We start from the raw sequence: 21,078 nt of genomic DNA on the forward strand, positions 1-21,078 counted from the left end.
TAGTCGAGTTAAGCTAAACCTAAAAGTGAAACTGCATTTTAGTTAAAGCTGCTACAAGGAACTTTCACTTGTTGTTGATTCTGGTGCCTCCTGTGGAGAAAAGATGACGATGGTGGAACAAACTTAACAGTGTCTTCTTTACTCAGGCTGAGACGCATCAGTTCATCCTCAGAAGTCTGACACAAATATAGTTTTAATTTGTTTGACTCATCCAACCCGGATAAGTCTGACTCCGACCCAGTGATAAGCATTTATAATAACTATACATAAAAAACCCAGTCTTCTCGCTGATGGTTTTGTCCTGTTGTCCTTATGTAGGTCATATAGAGGCATCAGTATTAAATTGAGACTGTTTCATCACTGTTAAAAAGTTTCTTGTAGTACGACTGACTGAAATAAAAATAAGAACTAGACATGAAATTTTAAAAAACTAAATCTAAGTAAAAGTAAATCAATATTCTGAGCTTACAAAACTAACTGATGCATATATGTGGGACGTCTACATGACTGTGAGTCAAGTGAAATATCTATCCTGAACCTCTGAAATCTTTCCCCTGACAAATAAACACCATATTTTAATTTAAAAAATAAAAAATAAAACTAATACACTACTACACCAACTACACCAAACCCAACAAAGCACTGGGCCACAGATCAGAAATGACGTTGAAAGTGTTGTTGTAGAGCTCGTGGATGAAGAACATATACTGTATTATTACTCAGTTTGAGGACAAAATCAAACTCTGGAAATTAAAAGTGGTGACAATCATTTATAACTCCTCGAAACACACTAGGTAAACATACAACACATTGTATTTACAAGGACCCCAGGAGGATTATAGCAACCATTTTGTGGAAGCTCATTAAGTTCCTTCTTAAGAATAAAGACTTACAAAGTAATCTACCAGGGATGTACATTTGCTTGTTTGGTCAACAGTGTGTTTCTTGATGAGGCTGTATTGTGGTGTTGAGCCAGGTTCATCTTCTTTGCCGGATGATCCTGCGAGTTTCGTCTTGTTTTGATGTGGTGGCGGGGTCATGACGGAGCACTGATGTCGGTCTGAACACAACCTTCAACCACTGGGCAACACGGAAGCTCAAGAGACCAATTTTTCCACTAAGACAGAAGTAGAAAATAAAATAAAACCCAGTGAATGACACATGATGACCTTGATATAAAAGCCTTACACAACATACCTGCTGTGTCATTTCAAAGACACACCAATCATCTTGTGTAAACGTGTTATCTTACTGTTCTCTGATTAGTAAAAACATATGTTGTAACTCTGTAAACCACAGGTCTGACCCAACACTTTTTACACACATGACAATCATGTGATGTTGATATTGAAGTGATTTCACTGAAACTGCACAGTCTGATTTATGACTGATGAGAATAGCCTTTGTTTTTAGTTTCAGTCTTAATCCACCATTCCCAGAAAAAACCTTCATTTTTGCTTTTGTCGCCCACTCTGAGCGACTTCCTGTCTCACTAAGCTGATGAAAATGTCAGGGTATTGGGTGGATTTCTAGCTATGATCATACATCGGCTATTATCATCCTGTAGGTTGTGGGACAGGAAAAATGCCTCATTTACAGAGTGAGTAACATAATGGGCTGAATCACATACTGGCCATAATTTACTGGGAGCAACAATATTGTTTATTGTGTCTGTTCATTCTGTACTTTGTCAAAGTGAAACAGAGATTAGATGAGATGTTTATCCTAAGTGCAGGACCAAAACTACACATTTAGTTCAGCACTGCTTCTCGTGAAAAATGATAAAAATCTGACTTTACAGACTCTGTTTTTTGAGTAGTATCTTGGTGCCTGCAAGATTAGCATTAATCATAAAATGAAAAAATAAAACAATGTGGTAGTAATCATACTCTCAGCCCGTATCAAAGGTCTTGATGCTGTGTCAGTCTGGAGACACAAAGGTTATGGGTTCATTATTGTTCTGGGGAATTTGGGGGGTTTTGACGGCCTATAAAGAGTTTTAAAACGGTTTCTTCTTCTCTTTTAAACGCTCATTATCTCTCAATTTATTCCCTATTTGTAGGTGAATAAACAGCTATAATAAGTGTTTGTGAAGGAGAAATTAAATTACCTATTAAAAAAAATATCAAATTCATTTTATTTTCATCTGTTAAACAAGTGAAAAAAACGTTTTGATGGAATAATACTTTTCGAAATGTTTTTGTGATCTATTAAAGTTTTGTTAGGTATTTATTTTATTTTAATTAATTAATTGTATCATTATTTTTAGGGTCAGATGGTTTTTGAATTAATTTAATTAATTTTTGTAAATATATATGTATATATATTACCAGATTTATGATATAAATTTATAATTTATCTTTGCAAAATCCTTTTTCACTGAAAAAAACAAAAAAAACAATTCTAATGTGCCTCTGGGGGGCTTCCATATAATAAAGATGATTAATGATGTAATGATTAACAAGCACTTTCTGTTTCACCTGAATTTCAAACTAACTCTGCTGAGCATGTTTTTTCCAAACTCTCCGACAGACAGGAAGCACCTGTTCCCTCCATTATCTGTATTTCCACTTCTGCAGCATGGGTCAGTGGTTCAGACGTGCTTGGCATCATGCAGTCAGACAGCGTTCAAAAACACCAGCAGCGCAGTCTTTTAGCTGAACATTGGGGATTTCCAGCTCTGTGCCACAGAAAGGGCAAAGACGAACACTCACTGTGAAGCAAGAACAGCACCAGTTCAAACTGTGACACGCAGTCATGTGGTGCAGGCTTATTTCAGCTGAACCTGTTTTTGCCGTGTTGAACGTGACTCTGTCCTGCAGCACTTTAATTGAAAGCTGCCTGACCGCAAAGAGTTACTCAGCAAATAAAGCCCTTTTTTATGGAACAAAGGCTCCATTCTGCCACTCTGCATGATTCGGCATGTTTATGTGGGGCTCCACTTCTATTTTGGGACACAAAAAATTATTTCGTCAGCACGACACGTTTCATAAACGACTATCAGACAATCAGCAGAGGAGTGTTGTCAGTTTTCAGCAGGGCAAGTCACGGGGTTATGAGGCTACAGCTGACTAGCAGCTCTGTGATGAAACTCTGTGGAGGTCAAGCACATCACACACTCACACTGTTGCAGACCACATGGCATTTTTCTTATCATGTGGCTTTTTGTTAATCATCTGCCAGATAAAGTGTGTGTGTGTGTGTGTGTGTGTGTGTGTGTGTGTGTGTGTGTGTGTGTGTGTGTGCGTGCGTGCTGTTGTTTTCCTGTTTTCCATTTGGTAAGGACCGACTGTAAATTAGACCTTCACAGTGAGGACTGTTTTTCACAGTGAGGACATTTTGGTCAAAGGGCTGTTTGAGGGTTTGAACAAAGTCTGCTCACTTTGTGGGGACCCTACTCCCATCTGGGGACAAGAAGCAGATCCCCACAAGGAAAATGATAAAATTTAAGGGGGTTCAGACTACGTTTTTTTGGCGAAGTTAAGATTATTTCACTTTGTTCTAATCTTTTTTGATCCAGATTTTAAAATAAAATGCAATCATCACTGTTGTTTGACCATCCACCATATTCGTAGTCCCCATGATGCCTTGCGTAGATTATGGACGCAACCTCTGGTGCGTCCTGTCAGGTAATACTGTGTTGTATGCTTAATAATTGTCACTTAACCAGACCTGGCATGTTCCATGCTAAGAGGGTGCTAATCCTCTGCTAATCACAGCGCTCAGTCTGTGTGGATAGATCTCAATCAGGCTTACACATCTGGACAGTGGAATTTTTCTCCATTCTTCTTTGCAAAACTGCTCAAGCTCTGTCAGTTTGCAGGGGGATCGGGCGTGAACAGCCCTTTTCAAGTCCAGCCACAAATTCGCTATTGGATTGAGGTCTGGGCTCTTTCTTCAAACCATTTCTGTGTAGTTTTGGCTGTATTCTTCAGGTCATTGTCTTGCTGGAAAATAAATTGTAAAACTCAGAACATTTACACATCTTCATCCCCTTGTGCACTGTGTGGGACAGCCGTGTGTCACACAGTTAGCGTTAAGATCAAGTAAATCTGCAGATTCTGTTTGGGTCTGGTTATAAATAAATTACGTATTCAGTACTCAGTGTTAAGTTTCCAACTGTGGTTGTTAAAAGACAACTTTTAATATATTATTCATAACACTGCAGAATGTAGTTGTGAGAAGATATACAGACATTTTAAAGTGCTTATTAACATACAGTCTGTTTGACTTTGACGACATTTACTTATCCTATGAAGACGTGTATTATATTGATTTAACTGTATTTAACTTGATTTTCATTTAATATCTGTTCATACACCAGCCCCCACTTATGGGAATCCACTAGAGGAATTATAGTTTTTATAAATATATTAATAAACATGTATATCTGCTTAGAACTGCTTTATGGTGTGTTATAAACCATTTTCAAACATTTATATATTACTGATATATGCCTACGTAATAGTGCCAGAAACAGACACTTGTGACTGTATTTAAATAAATAATAAAATGTTTCTCAGCGTCTCACGAGAGACTTTCATCACATTAGAAAGGGGTTTTTTTTTGTCTAGGAGAATCAAGTGTAGAAACATTTCTTAATGAGTAAACCTGTTAATGAACGTAAACATTGCAGCTCTCAATATGTGAAGATTCTAAGAAACTAGTAAAAAATAAACCTTGGACAACAGACGGGAGCAGCTCAGTTCAGTGTGATGTCATGTTTCATTCTTTTAACCATTTAAGCAACAAGAAAAGATCAGTGTGTGTCTCCTCCTTATATGGAAAAATGTCAGAGAGGGTTAACGGAGGAGATGAAGTCATCTCTTGAGTCACACACAACCAGGAAGAAAATGAATGTCGTTATGTGCCCAATCACACATACACATACACACACACACACACACAAGACATACACTTTATAAAATTACATTTGGAATTCAGAGGGAAAACCTGTGAGATATTTTCACTGAAAGAAAAACAAGTTTTTTTTATTTGTGGCGAACATTCAGCACATGAACATTAAATTTGATTATGAAAATTGCAGATCTTTTCTGATCCCAAGTGAGTGTATATGCTAAACTGTAGAGTTTTAAACCCAGATTAAGACAGAAGGAACATTGACCGCAGGGAAAACGATTTCATTTGTTGTCACAATGAATTGATTTAGACCGAGACAAAAGCTGAAATATGATCGTAATCTTCTTATGACTATGATCCAGCAAAGATGTGTCCTTCAGATGACCTGAAGCCCAGACTGAAACACTTCCTCCTCCCTTACGAGACGGTCTGTAATCAGCCGTCAACCTGGAAAGTCAAACATTTACATGTGAATCAGTAAGAAAGTCGACAAGATGCCAAATAACAAGGAACAAGTTTTATGATACCTGAGTGAAGAGTCTGAACTGTTGATGTTGAACCTCAAAACATGAAGCACAACTGGAAAACGGATTAGTTAATATGACCGAATAATGCTTACGTGTGACGTGTCTCATGAATTCTTCTCTTCACTTACCTGAAGCCCAAACCTCTTCTAAACCTATTCCAAATTCTTAAACTTAAACTGACGAGGACGTTTTTTATTTGTATTTTTTTTTTTATAAATTAACTTTACTGGAGGAGAGAGTCTGTGGCAGAGCCAGAGCTTCTGGAAGAATAAACACCCGGGGTCACACCAGATTCTGCTCTGATCCGGAGCTGTTTACCGATGGGAGGAAATTACTTTTAAACTTTTGGGATTAAAAAGTGGATTTATCTTCACTCCTATTTATCAACCTGACTGAAGCGTGTTTATGTTCTGTGATGCACCTCTCAAAAAAAGTTGATTTATAACCTTCTTGAACAGAATTAGTTGAATTGCTGTTGTATCCAACTGTATGAGCTTATAAACTGACGACAAACTGTATATCATAGTTTGTGTTCTAGTTTGTTTTAACTTACATGATGGGCTTGTATATCTACGCCTCTGATTCATAGTATTTTCTGCATTAGGCCTGTGTGGTTAATCTGGAAACAAGATTGAAAAAGAAATATTTTGTTTTTAAGAAATCTTGAGAGATGTGCATGAGGAAGTAGACTCCAAGGGTTTTCCTCCTGTCCTCCCAAGTCCCCAGCTGGCCCTCAGTCCAACACTTTTAGTACATGTGTAACTGATGAAGGGACTTTCCCTCGGGACTAGAAGGAACTCAGTGTGTTTCCACTGCAGGGACCAGGGTCTAAATTAAGTTACAAGAGCCTTATTTTACTCCCACAAAATGTCCTTACCCAGGGCCAATGCCTTTCAAAGTACATGAACGTTGGGGGGTGGGACTTACAGAGCTGAATAATTCCGTCATTTTTTGTTTGTTGTACATTAATTGTCAGCGGACTAATTTGTTTCAGCTTGGCAAACAACAAAGGGCTGAAGGAAGCTTTATGTTCCTTGAGAAGTAGTTCCTGGGCTAAGTTCTGGGGACTGGGACAGGGTTTTTCCCCACCTGCTGCTATGTTATGAAGCATCCAGACCTCTGTGGTCATCAGGTTTCAGTCCCAAGAGTCAAAACTAAACATGGAGAAGCAGCATTAGTTATTATGAACCATTTATCTGGAACAATCTCCCAGAAAACTGCAGGTCCGCTCCAACTGTCACCTCTTTCAAATCAAGGCTGGAGACATTTTTGTTTGCCGCTGCCTTTTATTGAAGCAATGTGAAGGGCTTTGATCAATATCTTGAGCTGCACTGCAACTTTTTATTGTCTTGTCTTTATTAAACCAGTCTATTTTAGCTTATTTTTCTATTTTTAACTTTTTTGTTTCTTGATGTCTTCCTTCTTGTTTTTAATGTCTTTTAATGTAATTTCACGCCCCTGTAGAGCACTTTGAGTTGCCTTGTGTCTGTATTGTGCTACACAGATAAACTTGCTATGCCACGTGAAGTTTTTATGACATCAATATGCCTCAAAAACAGCTTTGAAAGAAAAAACTAATGAGCCACACTGATTAAGCAGATAACCAGGTCACATGGGTGGAAGAAGATGTTCAGGAGGGGCTTCTTTTGTCCAGCTTGTTTACGTCAAGTCCAACGTTAACTAACCCGCCGTGAATCTTGAACTCTGTCCACAGCTGTAATCAGTTTCATCTGGCTAAATAATGACCAGTTCACACAACAAAGAGTGCAGTGTTAAATAATAAGTAAAGGGATTTCCCATCCTTCACATGTCCATTGTCACAGTCTGTAAATAACTCAGAATGAATAATAAAAGATGAGTACACGTGCTGCCTTTCTTCACAGCACATTCAGGAGGTCTGTCACATGATCCAATAGAATAAAAGATCTGCTTTGGTCCTGCTTGTGCTCATCTTATCTCCATTCTAGAAACTGGAATGTAAACAAACATTTATCTTTGGAATTCCATACACAGGTTGACTTTGATTCGACATGCTGCATCTCAATTATGGAACAGATATTCCTAAATTCATTAATCATTAATTAAGAGGTGACATCATCCTCTGTTGGATTATGAGTCACAGTTGTAACTGCACAGTGGAGGATTTGTCAACAGCAGTTTTTTTTTTCCAACACGCTGGCTCTTATCTCATGATGAAACTGTTTCCTGCTGCAGGAGGGTGCCCCCTGTTGACGCAACCATGTCCTGTTAGCTCTTGGATAATTGAATCCAAGGAAACCTTTTCACAATTTGTAGTTTAGACATTTAAAAAGGAACACAAGCTGAACAATGAGTATGAAATCACATTTGACGTTTATTATCTCTTCAATAGATTTCTACAAACATACATTTCAGCTGTCATTCAGGATGTTTTGCTTCAAAAGGCTTAACATCACTGATTACATACACAGATTTACATTCTCACCTGACTGTTAATGTGATCCAGGAATCAGGAAGTTATCTGAACTGTCACCTGATGTTTACTCATCTCCTGAGGAGGAAAATGAATCTGACACTAGAAAAGACCGACTCACGTTTCCTCTCCACAAGCTGCTTTCGGGTAAATCCCAGCAGCCACCAAAGCTTCAGAAGCATTTTTGTTTTATAGTTCAAGCCTCAAGACTTCAACAGCTTTGCTTTATTTTACCAATTTATCACTGGGCTTGTAGGGCCAATTGGATGATTTTAGGAGCTGAGAGTTTTTTCCTTTTAAACAGCAGAACTGAACTGAATTCATCAACTATAACAGGACTGAGAAAAAACTTCATTCGTATTATTAGGTAACACTTTATAGTAATAATCATTAATAAATGGTAAATTAAAAGTTAATTAAACTTTAGTTAATGATGGAATGCTTTATAAATTATTTATTACATGTGCAAAACTTAACAAAACTTATCAACAGAGTGTGAAGAAATAACAGTTTTAACATTATGACATCTGTTTTGAGTTGCAGAGATGTCTACTGAAGTTAGCATGCTAACCAGCTAGCAACAGCTCGTTCCAGTTCAACATTCCTGTGCTAGTGACGTTAACACCAACACTCCCCTGGTGCTCCGAGCTCCCAGGCTAGACCACTGGATGCACAACTAATCGAGCTAACTAGCAAACAGCAGCTACAGTTAGCAGCAGTTAGCACCTTTAAGCATTTACGAAGTATTAAAGTCATCAGGTGCAGCTTTACTCAATAAATGGTTTATAAAGCTATTCATTGTTAACAGTGAAATAATTATTAACTTAAGTTTCATTAACAAGAATTTTACCATTTATTAATGGTGTTTACCATTTTGTTATGCTTGAGTTCATGTCAGGTAGATGAATAAAAAAAAAAAAAATCGCCTTTCCATTTGAGCTGCAACAATAAAATCGATAAATTAATTAGTTGTCAGCTGATAAATGAATGGCCAACTATGAAAAAAGTCAAAATTCTCTAATTCCAGCTTGTTAAATGTGAATATTTAATGGTTTCTTTCCTCTTCTGTGACAGTAAACTAAATATCTTTTGGTTTAGTTTAGTTGTTTACCAGATCTCGTCTGGCTGGCACACACATGATTCACATATCTAATCAGACAGGGTGGGATAGAGCTCTCTCAGATTTCTTGGCCTCTTGGATATCTGTCTTCTAATTTCCACACAGAAGCTTTTCCAGAAGTCACTTACAAACAAATTTAGTGAAAACAGAAGTGTAAAACATAAAGAAATGAGGGGAAACACAATCATCATCATCATTCCAAAACAATATGACCTGCCACGTGTGAGAACAGTGATAATAAAGCTGCTCATTCCTACAAAATGACCTCTTTGGATGTTTAGTCACCTAATATTATTGTCACGGACTGAACCACAGATTGAAAATGTAGTCATTGTAATTTAGCTTGAATTGGAATGAAGCCTTTCATATAGAGGCAAGAGAGTCCATGAAGAAGAGTGACATCTGCTGGACAGAAATTAAACACCTACAGCGTCGGTTCTAAGACACTGAAGTAAACGCTCTGAAACACGGACTGAAAGACAACTCAGTGTTTGTCAGAACATCTTTACGTCTGCGTGCTTTATTTTAAAAGACGAACGGCTGTTTTGAGGATGGAAAAAGTCCAACTACCCAGAAGTGCAGTTGGACTGGTGTGAGTTTGTTAATAATGTGTTTTAGTTAAAAGTTAGTTAAATTTCAACCATTTAATGTCATCCACCTGATAAGTCGGTGATCTGACTGCATATTTAATTTGGAGTTAATCAGTGATTTTCACCATTATTTCTTATCTTAAAATAACCAAGACTGCCTCACTTAACATTGCACTTCCTTTGACGTAACTGTTGCGCATGTGCACATTGCGACGTCGATGCTGAAACGATATACTGTGCAGCCCTAGTCCTGGACAACTGGAGGAAGTTGCGTTCAATTATAATCGTATTTACTGAGCTTTAAAAATTCTGATGCTGTGCATCATCGACTCAAAGCCTCGGTATTAGATGACCTGGGAATGACTCTCAACGACCAACGATCCTTCTCCAGAATCGCCTGGGCTCCTCCACCTTTTATACATTTCAAACTGATTTAAATATGTCAGGCTTCAATAGATTTTCCAGGTAAATGAAGTAATTACTGGATAATGGACAAAAAAATGCAATTTAAAAATATTTCATCAGCACAAAAAAAAATCACCTCCATTCACGCATCAGCCCACATCGGTCCGACCCTGCACACTTCCCTCTATAGCCTGGATTATGTAGTGAAAATAAACAACGGAAAAAAGAAAACCGTACACATTGTAAACCATTCTGATATCCAAAAACAGTGAGGGTGCAGAGCAGAGAGCTGGAAACGTGAGAAGACATAAAACACTCACCACTGCTGATGGAAAAGGGGAAAATCTGGGAGATCAACGTAAACTGCCGATGTTTCAGTGTCATCTTGTGTGAAAAAGTGGAAATCAGCTCTGAACAGTCGCGACCGATCCTTCACCACACTTTTCCTCAGTGTGTGTCATCCCTCAGGGTAAATAAGACCACACTACCAGGTTAAATAAGACTCCATTCCCAAGATGCATTACTCTCAGGGTTAATCACATGCTCTGATGTGACTAACAAACCCAGAGCAACCAGTTCAGTAATCCACAGTGGCGCTGTTCACAGACGCTCCCACTGCTGCTTCATCGTGGACTGTTTTCTCATCACTCAACACTGTCACAGAGTGAAACGTCTGCAGGATTTGGAGGAGAAAAGGAAGGAGGGATCAACAGTCCAGGGCTTGTATCACTTCTGTTTCCATCTGTCTTTTCTTCCTCTGAATTCTCCTTCTTCTACTCGTATGTCAGTTATTTCTGCAGCTCCTGTGGCGTGCTGAAGGTCTCGTAGACGTTGGCCGCAAACTCTTTGACCTGGTCGTTCATCAGCAAGTCCTGAGGAATAGAATTACAGAAAATTAGGAGACGAGACGGAGATGAGAAAGACTGATGACATTGATTCTGCTTTTGTTGGTTCTGTGCTTTAATGTGTAAAATAAACTTAAAATTGTCTGACATGTCTTGAAAAGACGTTAACTGATGGGTCCATATGACATGCAATAGGTCAAGGTTTAGAGCGCCCTCTGCTGGATTACCAGGCAAACTACACTTCTAACAGGTTATTATAGCTCATATATGAACTTTTCACCCCACAATCAAATCAATGTGCAAATTTCGGGGAAAAAAGTGAAACACTTTGAACAAAATCACTTTTATTGTTTCAGAAAAGAGGAAAATCTCTGATGTGACTTTCAATCACGAGCAGACGTTCAGAAACTGTCCCTCTAACACTCGCTGCTACGACACATTTCAGTCACTATAACAAAAATAAAAAAAGGTTTGATACCCAGCTTTAGCAGTCAGTGGTTATAAACCCAAGAGCCCACACGTGCAGATGTTTTTGAGACACTTAAATCAAAAGTTTCTTGTCCTCTCTTTAACAAACATTAAAGACTGATACCTAATTACTGTCAACCTGCACATAATAATTTACACTTAGAATCTGATCAGAGCGTGGGATCCGTTTGCCACTCAGCAAACAGTAAAGAAAAAGCAAACAGAATGTGGACTTTGTTTTAATCGAGCCAATATGGGCAGCCCGACACAACAAACAAGGCACAGTCTGACCTGTTGGGTTTTATTTTTATTTTTTATGTTTGTGTGGTTTCACCTGAACAAAGTGGCTCGGAGTCTCACTGCAGATGGTGTTGATCTGACCGTTGACGATGGGAATGATCTTCGCCAGCGGCAGGCTGACTGCAGACAGACTGAACACACACACACACACACACAGAAACAACTGAGTCATGTTGAGGTCAATGTCGACATGGAGATATGTGTCTGGACTTCAGACACACAAAAAAAAAAAAAAAAAAACCCACAATTGTTCTGCAGCAATGAGCGAATAACCAGACATTTAAATCACTTCAAAACAAAAACGTTAAAGGCCTCTGCTGTACTTCTGGAAAACTGGTTGAGAGGTTTGAAAGTAAAATGATGTCATTCCTCAAAATTAAGCTGGAAACAATTTTCTTATCCGACTTGATGTAGCAGGAAAATAGTAACGTTGGATAGAGCGGCAACAATTTATCAATCAGTTGTCAACTATTCTGATTATCAATTCACTGGTTTGAGTAATAGTTCTCAGTGACAGTAAAATGAATATCTTCTGGTTCTGGACTAAATGAGACGTTTGAGGACGTTGTCTTGGGCTTTGAGAAACACTGATTGACATGTTTCACCATTTTTTAAAAACATTTTATAGGCCAAACAACTGATCAATTAATTGAGAAAATAATCAAAAGATTAATACACAATAAAAAAAAGCATTAGTTGTAGCCCTAATGTTTAATTCAGCTGCATCAACTTCTTCTATTAGTATTTCTTATGACCAACAACACACAAAAAAAACATAATAAACCCAAAATGTATCTGTGAAGAGAACAGAACACTTCTGTCAGCTGACCTATCAGATGCAGAGCTCGGGGAGGAGTCACCGGGAGGTGGCCGGAAAAACTCGGCCAGGTTGTCAAGGAGACGAGAGAAACCTCTGTTCAAACAGGCGTTCAGGACCGTGGTGAAGTCTGGACTGAAGTCACAAACACACACACACATGTCAGAATCATGAAACACATACATCTACAGGTGGACAAACACATGAGTAACACACACAGGTGATGTGTTTACCTGTCCAGCATGTCTCTGGTCTCGTTTAACAGTCTGATGGTCAGAGTATCCTGTTCTGTCAGCCCGCATGCCTGACAAAGATCAAAGATGGACAGAAGATGTATCAATACACAGCTCTGTGAATACTTCTGTGTGTCACTCTGTTTGTGTGTGCGTGCGTGTGTGTGTAGTGACCTGATCAGCGAGTGCGTTCTCGTCGTCAGCCAGCATGTACCAGGGCAGCGGCCGCTCAGAGCCGGCCTCCACCTCCGCTCTGATCCAGCTCAGCTGCTGCTCCACCTCCAGCAGAGACAGACTCTGCTTCAGAGACATGCTGCAACCAACAGAGAGTTTATCAGCAACTAGTTTCTACACTGATTAATCATTTTAATTCACTTATTCATCAAAAATTAAAACATTTTCTGTTTCAAGCCTCAATGTGTGACAATTTGGTCTTTTTCTCTATTTTATCTCATTGTAAACTGATTATCTTGGTTGTTTTGGACTGTTGATTGTGGTTTGTAAAGTGTTACATGGGGCTCTGGGAACATTTTTACACATTTTTAACATTTTGTAATCTAAAATGTATACCAAAAATGTAACAATGCAAATTACAGCTGCAACAATTAGTGAAATAGTCTTTGGGTTTGGGACTGTTGGTTGTAAAACAATGAGCATTTTTCACAATTGCTTGGCATTTCATAGAGCACACGACAATAGCATTAACAAAAAATGTAGTAAGTAATTATTAGTTAGGGACACTCACCCTCCGAGGGAGTTCTGTACTGCTTTCTTCACTAGTGTCATCAACTCTGTCAAACCTGGAGAGAAAGACAGAGAGAGAGACGGACAGACTGAGGTTGAACAGTGTTGAATGAAAAAAATGTTGTGGTGTGTGTTTGTGTGTAAGTGTGTCCATCCTACCATCTCCCAGTAGATGTTGGATACTGGACAGGTATTGCTGTTGAACGTCTGGAGGAGCCAGAGGAGTCTGAGAGAAAAAAACACAAATAACACACACGAGTAAATAATGCTAAAATATCTCCAGCTGATCTTTCTGGTTTTTTTGGGAATCAGTGGTTGTACACAAAATGATTGAAGTGACAAAATAACTGGCAGATTCATCAATAATGAAAATAATTGTTAGCTGCAGCCTGAGCTTGGACTTCAAATATCTGTCTACGCCAATGTGAACAGCCAAACTCACAGATCTGCATTAAAGTTACTACTGCGTTCTAACAGGAGTTCTAAGCAAAAGAAGCCAATGAATCCGGCGTTCCTCACCATTGTGTTCTTGCCCACAGAGTTGTCCAGGTACAGGTATCCTCCTATGATGTTCAGCTGGACTCTCAGTAGAACCACCAGCATGCAGGTACTGTACACGCCCACGATGGTGCGGGTGAAACCTGAATGAGACAACAAGATTCACACACGTTTGATCTCCACTCTCAAGTGAATAATTTTAAAATAAAGTTTTTGTTTATCTGCAGCAAAGTAACCAATTAATTATTAGAAATGTGTGATATTACACAGTTTGGTGATATGAAGAACTTACTGATGATCTTTAAATCTTCCCAGATTTCGAGCTTATTGGCTGGTCTGTGAGAAGATGTCAAAGAAGAAAAAGCGGAATTATTGTTTTGTTTTACATCATCAAGACTACACATCACACTGTACTTCACAGCACACTCTCTATTTCAGTAAATCAATACTTAAATTTGATGTTTGAGAGCAACAAAAACATCTAGAAATGGTGACAAACTTTTCATAAAATAATGTACACAGAAAAAAAAAAATCTAAACTATCTTGGCCTTAAACATATAGAAATGTGTAAATTGTGAGTACAAGTGGAAAAGGAAATGTTTGATTTGGTCCATTGGCGCTAACCCTCATAGAGACTTTGACTCACTTGGTCTTGAGTAGTGCAGTTAGATTTTCTGAATTCAGTTGATTGATGATGGCTTCTTTCAGTGGAGGCAGCATGGACAGCACTGCAACACAGACACACACACAGTACAGCACAGTACATTATGAGTAGTACTCAACAGGATTTGTGAAGAATTCAGAATTATTATTGAGAAGGACCAGTGTAAAGTCATTACCCGTCATGTTGCAGGTCCTCTGGTTGCTTTCGAAGTGGAACTGTCGTCTGGCCTGAGCAATGTACTCGGTCGCCTCCTTCTCCTGAATGTCCCTGATCTTCTTCTGGGCATATTTACCCAGGAAGTACACTCCTGGGGATCACATATAAATAAGAAATAGTACTAACTTGTATCACACACACAGGAAATAACCTCAACCATCAATCACTCTTTAAGATGAGTCTGAGCTGCATGAGTCACCAGGAATGTCCTGGTTAAAGCACAAATGTGTATTTTGGAATAGGAGCTCCCAACAGTATATATTTTTAGTTTTAGATATTTAAATTTCATTTTCATGTAAGGCAAGTGGACACCTGATGTTTCTCTCTCTTTTAGGTTTACCTTGAAACCCATGCAAACTCTTTCAGTACAAACATTCATATTTAACATTATCACGAACATTCATTCATTTTAAATGCTACTAAAGATGGCATTACTTGGTAAGCTATTACTAATTATTAGAAAAATAATTAGGTATTTGACAACACACCTACTCAACCTATAGTTTCAATACAGCCAAACGAGATCAATCTGACACACTCACTGGTCAGCAGTTTAGCTAAATCCAATTGTCATGGATTATCCTGGCCCCTTAATGAAAGCGATAAGGCTTGGCGACAAGTTAAGATGCTAACATTGAGCATCCATAAGTGCTCTTCTCACGCATGGAACGTCTCGCCAAACTTCATTCAATTTTCTGGCAATTTAAATGTCTTGCTCATTTATATAGCGTCAAGTAAAATATAAGCAGATATCCTCATTGGATCGTTACAGGTCACTTTAAAAGAGATGTAGAACCAACACACTACTTGGCGTTCATTTCAGTAATAGTTAACTTTTGTCCTCTACCTTTACCACAGTTGTTTTCCTTGGCTTGTACTAGGTTGAACAGTACTTCAATGTTGGAAATATTGCTGCTTGGTTGAAAATATAGATGCCGAAGTGAAAGACAACTGTTCAACCTCTTAAAAGCTCTTGAAATATATATTTTAAAGCATAAGTTCTATCGGTGAGTAAGAAAATACGTTTTTAATCACGATTTTTACTGCAGTCAGGCATGTTGCTAAAGTTATTAGCTAGCTAGCTAGAAGAAGCTAACAGGACCCCGTTACCTCCAACTACAGCTCCGGTGAAGATAAATTTTCTTTTGTGGCGTTTAATAAAATTCCAGACAGATGAAAACATCCTCGGACAGTGACACGTTCAGAAACTAAAACTCAAACAAACACTCCGCACTTTTAACTTTGTGCTGACTGTTTAACGGACATGTTATTTGAGGAGTTTTCGGCTAGCTAGCAACTCCCTGCTACCATGCTAACTGTCAAAACTACCAAAGCATGTCGGTGAAGACAGGAAGAGCAGGCTGGCTGTTTCAAGTTCCGGTTACAGATTTCACAATAAAATGTCAAATGTCAAATAAATCAGTTTATATTCGTCATTTGGTTACTTTATCAAAGTAGTATAATGCGGGCATGTTCTGGTCTAATCAGATCATAACCGTCACACAACAGGCTAGAAAAGACAGAATATACATCAGATTTTCATTGTAATATTTGACATTTAAATAAACAAAAACTATGATGATATATTTAACTATTTACGTCAAAACATACCAATACTGTTGCTCATTTATAAGCATTCTATGCTGATAACAATACATATGTGAGAAGAACAAAAATAATACTAAGATGAATTTACAACAACAAATAAAAGGTCTACCACACTGGTTTAAAAAAACAACAAAAAAACATAGTAAATCAAGCTTTTATTTTGTACGCAGGATGACGGATTTCTGGTTTACATCAAGTCAAGTGTAGTCAACTTGACGCGTCGAGAACATCGGCATGAACGTGAAGATGCGTGGTGCCATCGGGCAGTTCGATTAGTCATGTCTGGAACTGGTCCGTCCACTATTATCTTCCCCCATCAGTGCAGGTACTCGGCGTGTGAACTACAGCGGATGACATTTTAACAGAAAAATGAAGAAATAAGCTACATACACTTATTAAATAACAATAGTTTGACTTTTGTTAAGTAGAGTTACGTAGCAGCAGTTGTCATGGGAACAGAAGAAGGCGGTAAACCCGATTCCGCGGGAAGTTTCTGTCCGAGGGATGAGGAGATTGAGAAGTGGATGGACAGCGCTTTTGACATGGTGAGAGATAAACGTCAGTGATTGTAATGAATAAGTCATTTAACTGACATCTATTGTTTTCTCAGGAGACCTCCAGGATGTGAGAACTAACGATATTGTCTTGATTTCTCCCAACAAGTCTAAAAATACATCCCGGAACCATCTTTTTAAAAACTGAAAATAAATAAACATTCAATTATTAAAGATAAAGTGCAAAAAATTGCTTTATCAAGCTTCTTAAATCTTTATAGAATAAATATTCAATCCATTATTATAAAAAGTAATTTTCAGATTAAGTGATCATGAAAATAATCACTGCAACCAGTGACTGTAATCTCCATGGGTGTTGTATCTTTGTGTGTAATCCTTTCTGAGTCTAAATGTGTATTTTGTCTATGTGTTGCTGCAGGCCAAAGATGCTCTGGAGAACGGAGAGGTGCCGGTCGGATGTCTGATGGTCTACAACGATGAGGTCGTGGGCAAGGGACGGAATGAAGTCAACGAGACCAAGAATGTAGGGAAAGTAAAAGATAGTGGTGACTCTGTGCGAACACAACTCAAGATGTTTTTCTATTTCCATGAACAAAACTTGACTGCATCTCATGCAGAAATCAGTCTGTTTGGTTTGTTTTTTGTCATGTCAATAAAAAATACAAACATGTATAGTCTCCAAACCACCACAGTTACGTAATATTAAGGAACAGGCATATGTAGCATATTGCATTTCAGGTAAAACCAGTGCTGCAGTATTTTTCTGTGTGTGTATGTGTGTGTGTAAGGCCACTCGTCACGCTGAGATGGTGGCCCTGGACCAGCTCCTGGACTGGTGTCGTAGTCGCAGCCTGGACGTGAGCAGCGTGTGTGAACGAACAGCCCTGTACGTTACCGTGGAGCCGTGCATCATGTGTGCTGCAGCCCTGCGCCTGATCAGTATCCTGCATCAGGATATATGTGTGTACATATATATATATATTATGTATGTGTCTGCATGTGTTGGCAGCTGTTGTTCCTTCATCAGCTGTCAGACATCCCCGTCGTCGTGTACGGCTGCAGGAACGAGCGGTTTGGAGGCTGCGGTTCAGTCCTGGACGTTTCCTCTGCAAACTTACCTCAGACTGGGAACACGTTCAAGGTCTGTGTTTGTCTCTGGTGTCTTTTTATTGTTTGTCTACCTTCTGTCTTTTATTTGTGTGTGTTTTGTCAATGGGAAAGGCTACACTGTTCCTTTGTGGTGATGTTCATGGGTCAAAAATCTGGATGGAAGTCTGTTACAGCGGCAGGTTAATGCTCATGCCTTTTTTTATTTTTTTTTTAGACATGATCAGTTGTTACATACTCGGTGTAAAATTTGGCTGTCCACATACTTTTGGCCTCATAGTATAAATGACTGTATCTTATGTTCAGTGTGTTTCAGGTCACAGGGCAGAAGAAGCTGTCGAGATGCTGAAGACTTTCTACAAACAGGAGAATCCAAACGGTGATCAGAAACTATCTCTTCTTCTTTTTCTCTTTTCACGTCTCTCTTTATCTTATTTTTGCTCCACTTTATATGTTTTTTGTCTCTTTGAGATCTTTTCTGTCGTCTTCTCTTCAATCTTTCTTTCAACTATATTTAGTAAGTTAAGGAAAAGCCCCAGATTATTTTCCGTTAGAGGTAGAGACAAAAACTTTGCTGAGGAAACTGCCAAGACATGTGGCTACACATGACAACATTTCAATTTTGGATTTCACATATTTATCATGCCTTAACTAGTAGATGAAGTTGATCTAAAAAAAACTATAATAATAATAAAGTGTAAAAAAAAAAATCACCGAAATAAGTTAAGTATACATTTGACTTTCTAGATGTCATATTTACATGAAATCAAAGCACATATTGAAATTAAATCGGTCTGAATCCAACGGTACCAAACATTTGATATTACTCTGTAGTTTCTGAGTCACAGCCGTGTCTGTACCATCTATTTTTAGTCGTTATTCACATTTTAATGTTTTTCACAAAAACAATTTGGCCCTTTTCTTTTCAGTGTTGAGCTTTTATATAGATTCACATGAACATTTCTTTAACTCTTCTAACATTTCCACTTTCTCACCTTTTCTGAGTTTTCCTTCCTCTTACAGTTTTCTTTACTTTCTGTCTCTTTCAGCCCCCAAACCCAAAACAAGGAAGGACTGAGTAATCAGCTGTAAATCAACTTTTTATATTGCCTGTATTCACCTTTTTTAATGTAATAAATGAAGTTATAAATATTGTTTGTGTGTTGCATTCAGACTTCCTCCAATATACATTGCTCATCAGACAATCTGCCAGCAGAGGGCGCAGTACACCAGCTAACTTCCTATAAAGGAGACATGTTTACCATCTCTGAATATTAACGCAGGAGAAAATAACACTGCTGCCACTTTAAAATGATAAAACCTTTTATCTCCAGAACATCAGCTTTTCACCTGGGGATATTCTGTCCACTCATAGACGAGCATGTGATACTCAAATTAAAGTAAAAATATCAAATAATCAACATTAGAAAGTCCAGATGTTTAGCAAAGAAAAAGAAGAATTTAATTCAGTTTAATGTTGATTTTTCTGTAACTGATGCTCTTTTTGCTTGTCGGCCATTTTGAACTTTATAGTTCACAACTGCTCTGTTCTGTTTGTTTTTAGAACGTTCATGCAAAATACCTCGCATCACTTCCTGTGTTATATTTCTGTGATCAAGAGCGAAAGTGTGAGAAACCATGTGTGTGTGTGGCAGCAGTGCTCTCAACAGGAGTGACCTTCCCAACTGCTCATAACACACATACACACGCGTGGTGACACAATTCAACCTTGTTTCACTTCCTCTCAGACACACACACACACATATCGTTGCATGTCGGAGTGTGTGTCTGCAGCTGGGTGGAGATGGAAACACTGTAAATATGTGTGCTTGCAGGAGTGCGAGTGTGTCAGAGAAAATCTTTCCAGTGCGTTTGTGTGTGTGTGTCAGTTGTCCTGCTGTTTTGTTTTTAGCAAAACAAAAGAGATGTTTCACAATCTCCTTTCACCACTTCCTTCCTCTCTTCTTCCATCCTTCTCTTAGCTGCAGACAACTTCCTTCCTTCCTTCCTCCCCCGCTTCCTTCCTGCATCTTTGTGTTCGTTGTTTTGTCGTGCCTTTTTTGTTTCACAGCTTCAAACCTCCCTCTATGCTTCCTTCTTCTTTTTCTTGCCTTCCTTTATCCCTTTCCTTCTTTTCGTCACCTTTTTATATTTTCATAATTGTCTTTCTTTCTGCGGTTTGTATCATTTTGTTGTTTTACAATTTCTAAATCTTTCTTTTTTATTTTTCACACATTTTCTACACCCATTTTCCTTCCTTTCACTTTCATTTCCTGTTTCATTTCCATCTTTTTGTGGCCCATCCATGTGTTATTCTTTTATATCTTCACTCCTTCCTTCACTGTGTTCCTGCTTAATTTCCTCCTTCCTTGTCTCCTTTGTTTCTTGTTTTTTCTTCCTTCCTGTTCATTTCCTTCCTTTTCCTCTTTAGCAAACTTCCCCTTTCCTTTTCTTCCTGTTTACATTTCTTCTTTCTCCTCCTTTCCTTCTTGTACACCAGTTGTTTAAGTTCCCTCTTTGATTCCTTCCTTCCTTCCTTCTTTTATTTCCTCCTTTCGTCTTTGTTGATTTAATTTAAATGTTTGTATAATTTCCTTCACCCATTTCCACTTTATTCCTGTTTATTTCCTTCCTCGCCTTCCTTCATTTCTCATCTTCTTTCCATGTTTCCTTTATACCCCATCTCCTTTCCACTGTTTGTTCTTCCTTCCTGCTCTTTTCCTTCCTTTTCCTCTTTTGCAAATTCGCTCTTTCCTCCTTTCTTCACCCTTTTTCTCACACCTTTCCGTGCTCCTCTTTTCCTTCCTTACTTATTTGGGGTTTTTTTGTTTCACAATGTCCCTCTTTGATTCCATCATTCCATTTTTTGGAACTTTATTTATTAGCTAAAAGTTTTGTACTTAAACTTTTCTTTCACCCATTTTTAATTTGTTCCTGCTTATTTCCTTCCTTCACTCTTTCCACGTTTCCTTTACACCTCCAAACCATCTTTTTTAGATTGTTCTTCCTTCCTGCTCATTTCCTTCCTTTTCCTCTTTTGCAAATTCACTCTTTCCTTCTTTCTTCACCGTTTCTCTCCCACCTTTTTTTTTTTTCATCTTTTATGTT

General features: G+C 38.3%; 2 protein-coding genes across 3 annotated transcripts; one reads left to right on the forward strand and one right to left on the reverse strand.

Moving 5' to 3' along the window:
- Positions 1 to 7,720: 7,720 nt before the first annotated feature.
- Positions 7,721 to 16,060, reverse strand: pex3 (peroxisomal biogenesis factor 3). The gene is made up of 12 exons (XM_084378512.1): positions 15,851 to 16,060; positions 14,700 to 14,831; positions 14,507 to 14,588; positions 14,152 to 14,195; positions 13,881 to 14,002; positions 13,521 to 13,587; positions 13,363 to 13,417; positions 12,792 to 12,930; positions 12,618 to 12,688; positions 12,397 to 12,519; positions 11,602 to 11,698; positions 7,721 to 10,826 (listed from the first exon to the last, which is right to left on the reverse strand). The coding sequence occupies exons 1-12, from the start codon at positions 15,921 to 15,923 to the stop codon at positions 10,743 to 10,745; spliced, it is 1,089 nt and encodes a 362-aa protein (XP_084234638.1). The 5' UTR covers positions 15,924 to 16,060; the 3' UTR covers positions 7,721 to 10,742.
- A 505-nt stretch (positions 16,061 to 16,565) lies between these two features.
- Positions 16,566 to 19,125, forward strand: adat2 (adenosine deaminase tRNA specific 2). 2 transcript variants are annotated; one of them, XM_084378514.1, is made up of 7 exons: positions 16,566 to 16,673; positions 16,777 to 16,893; positions 17,282 to 17,386; positions 17,652 to 17,802; positions 17,898 to 18,004; positions 18,277 to 18,349; positions 19,020 to 19,125. In XM_084378514.1, the coding sequence occupies exons 2-7, from the start codon at positions 16,798 to 16,800 to the stop codon at positions 19,046 to 19,048; spliced, it is 561 nt and encodes a 186-aa protein (XP_084234640.1). In that variant the 5' UTR covers positions 16,566 to 16,673; positions 16,777 to 16,797; the 3' UTR covers positions 19,049 to 19,125. The 2 variants fall into 2 exon arrangements, with proteins under 2 accessions (XP_084234640.1, XP_084234639.1); XM_084378513.1 differs by having other exon boundaries at positions 16,567 to 16,893.
- The last annotated feature ends 1,953 nt before the right edge of the window (positions 19,126 to 21,078 follow it).

This window comes from Pagrus pagrus (genome assembly GCF_965226575.1).
Source record: "Pagrus pagrus genome assembly, chromosome: 16".
In the NCBI taxonomy this organism is placed as follows: domain Eukaryota; kingdom Metazoa; phylum Chordata; class Actinopteri; order Spariformes; family Sparidae; genus Pagrus; species Pagrus pagrus.

What these genes read in the sequence shown, in the direction of transcription:
- pex3 (XM_084378512.1), bottom strand. Translation starts at nt 15,923, where the DNA reads ATGTTTTCATCTGTCTGGAATTTTATTAAACGCCACAAAAGAAAATTT. An exon ending in GAGGACCTGCAACATGACGG is followed by an intron (nt 14,589 to 14,699) that starts GTAATGACTTTA and finishes TCTGTGTTGCAG; the next exon opens with TGCTGTCCATGCTGCCTCCA. An exon ending in CTCCGAGCCACTTTGTTCAG is followed by an intron (nt 10,827 to 11,601) that starts GTGAAACCACAC and finishes TCTATTCCTCAG; the next exon opens with GACTTGCTGATGAACGACCA.
- adat2 (XM_084378514.1), top strand. Translation starts at nt 16,798, where the DNA reads ATGGGAACAGAAGAAGGCGGTAAACCCGATTCCGCGGGAAGTTTCTGT. An exon ending in TGGACAGCGCTTTTGACATG is followed by an intron (nt 16,894 to 17,281) that starts GTGAGAGATAAA and finishes GTGTTGCTGCAG; the next exon opens with GCCAAAGATGCTCTGGAGAA. An exon ending in CAAACAGGAGAATCCAAACG is followed by an intron (nt 18,350 to 19,019) that starts GTGATCAGAAAC and finishes TGTCTCTTTCAG; the next exon opens with CCCCCAAACCCAAAACAAGG.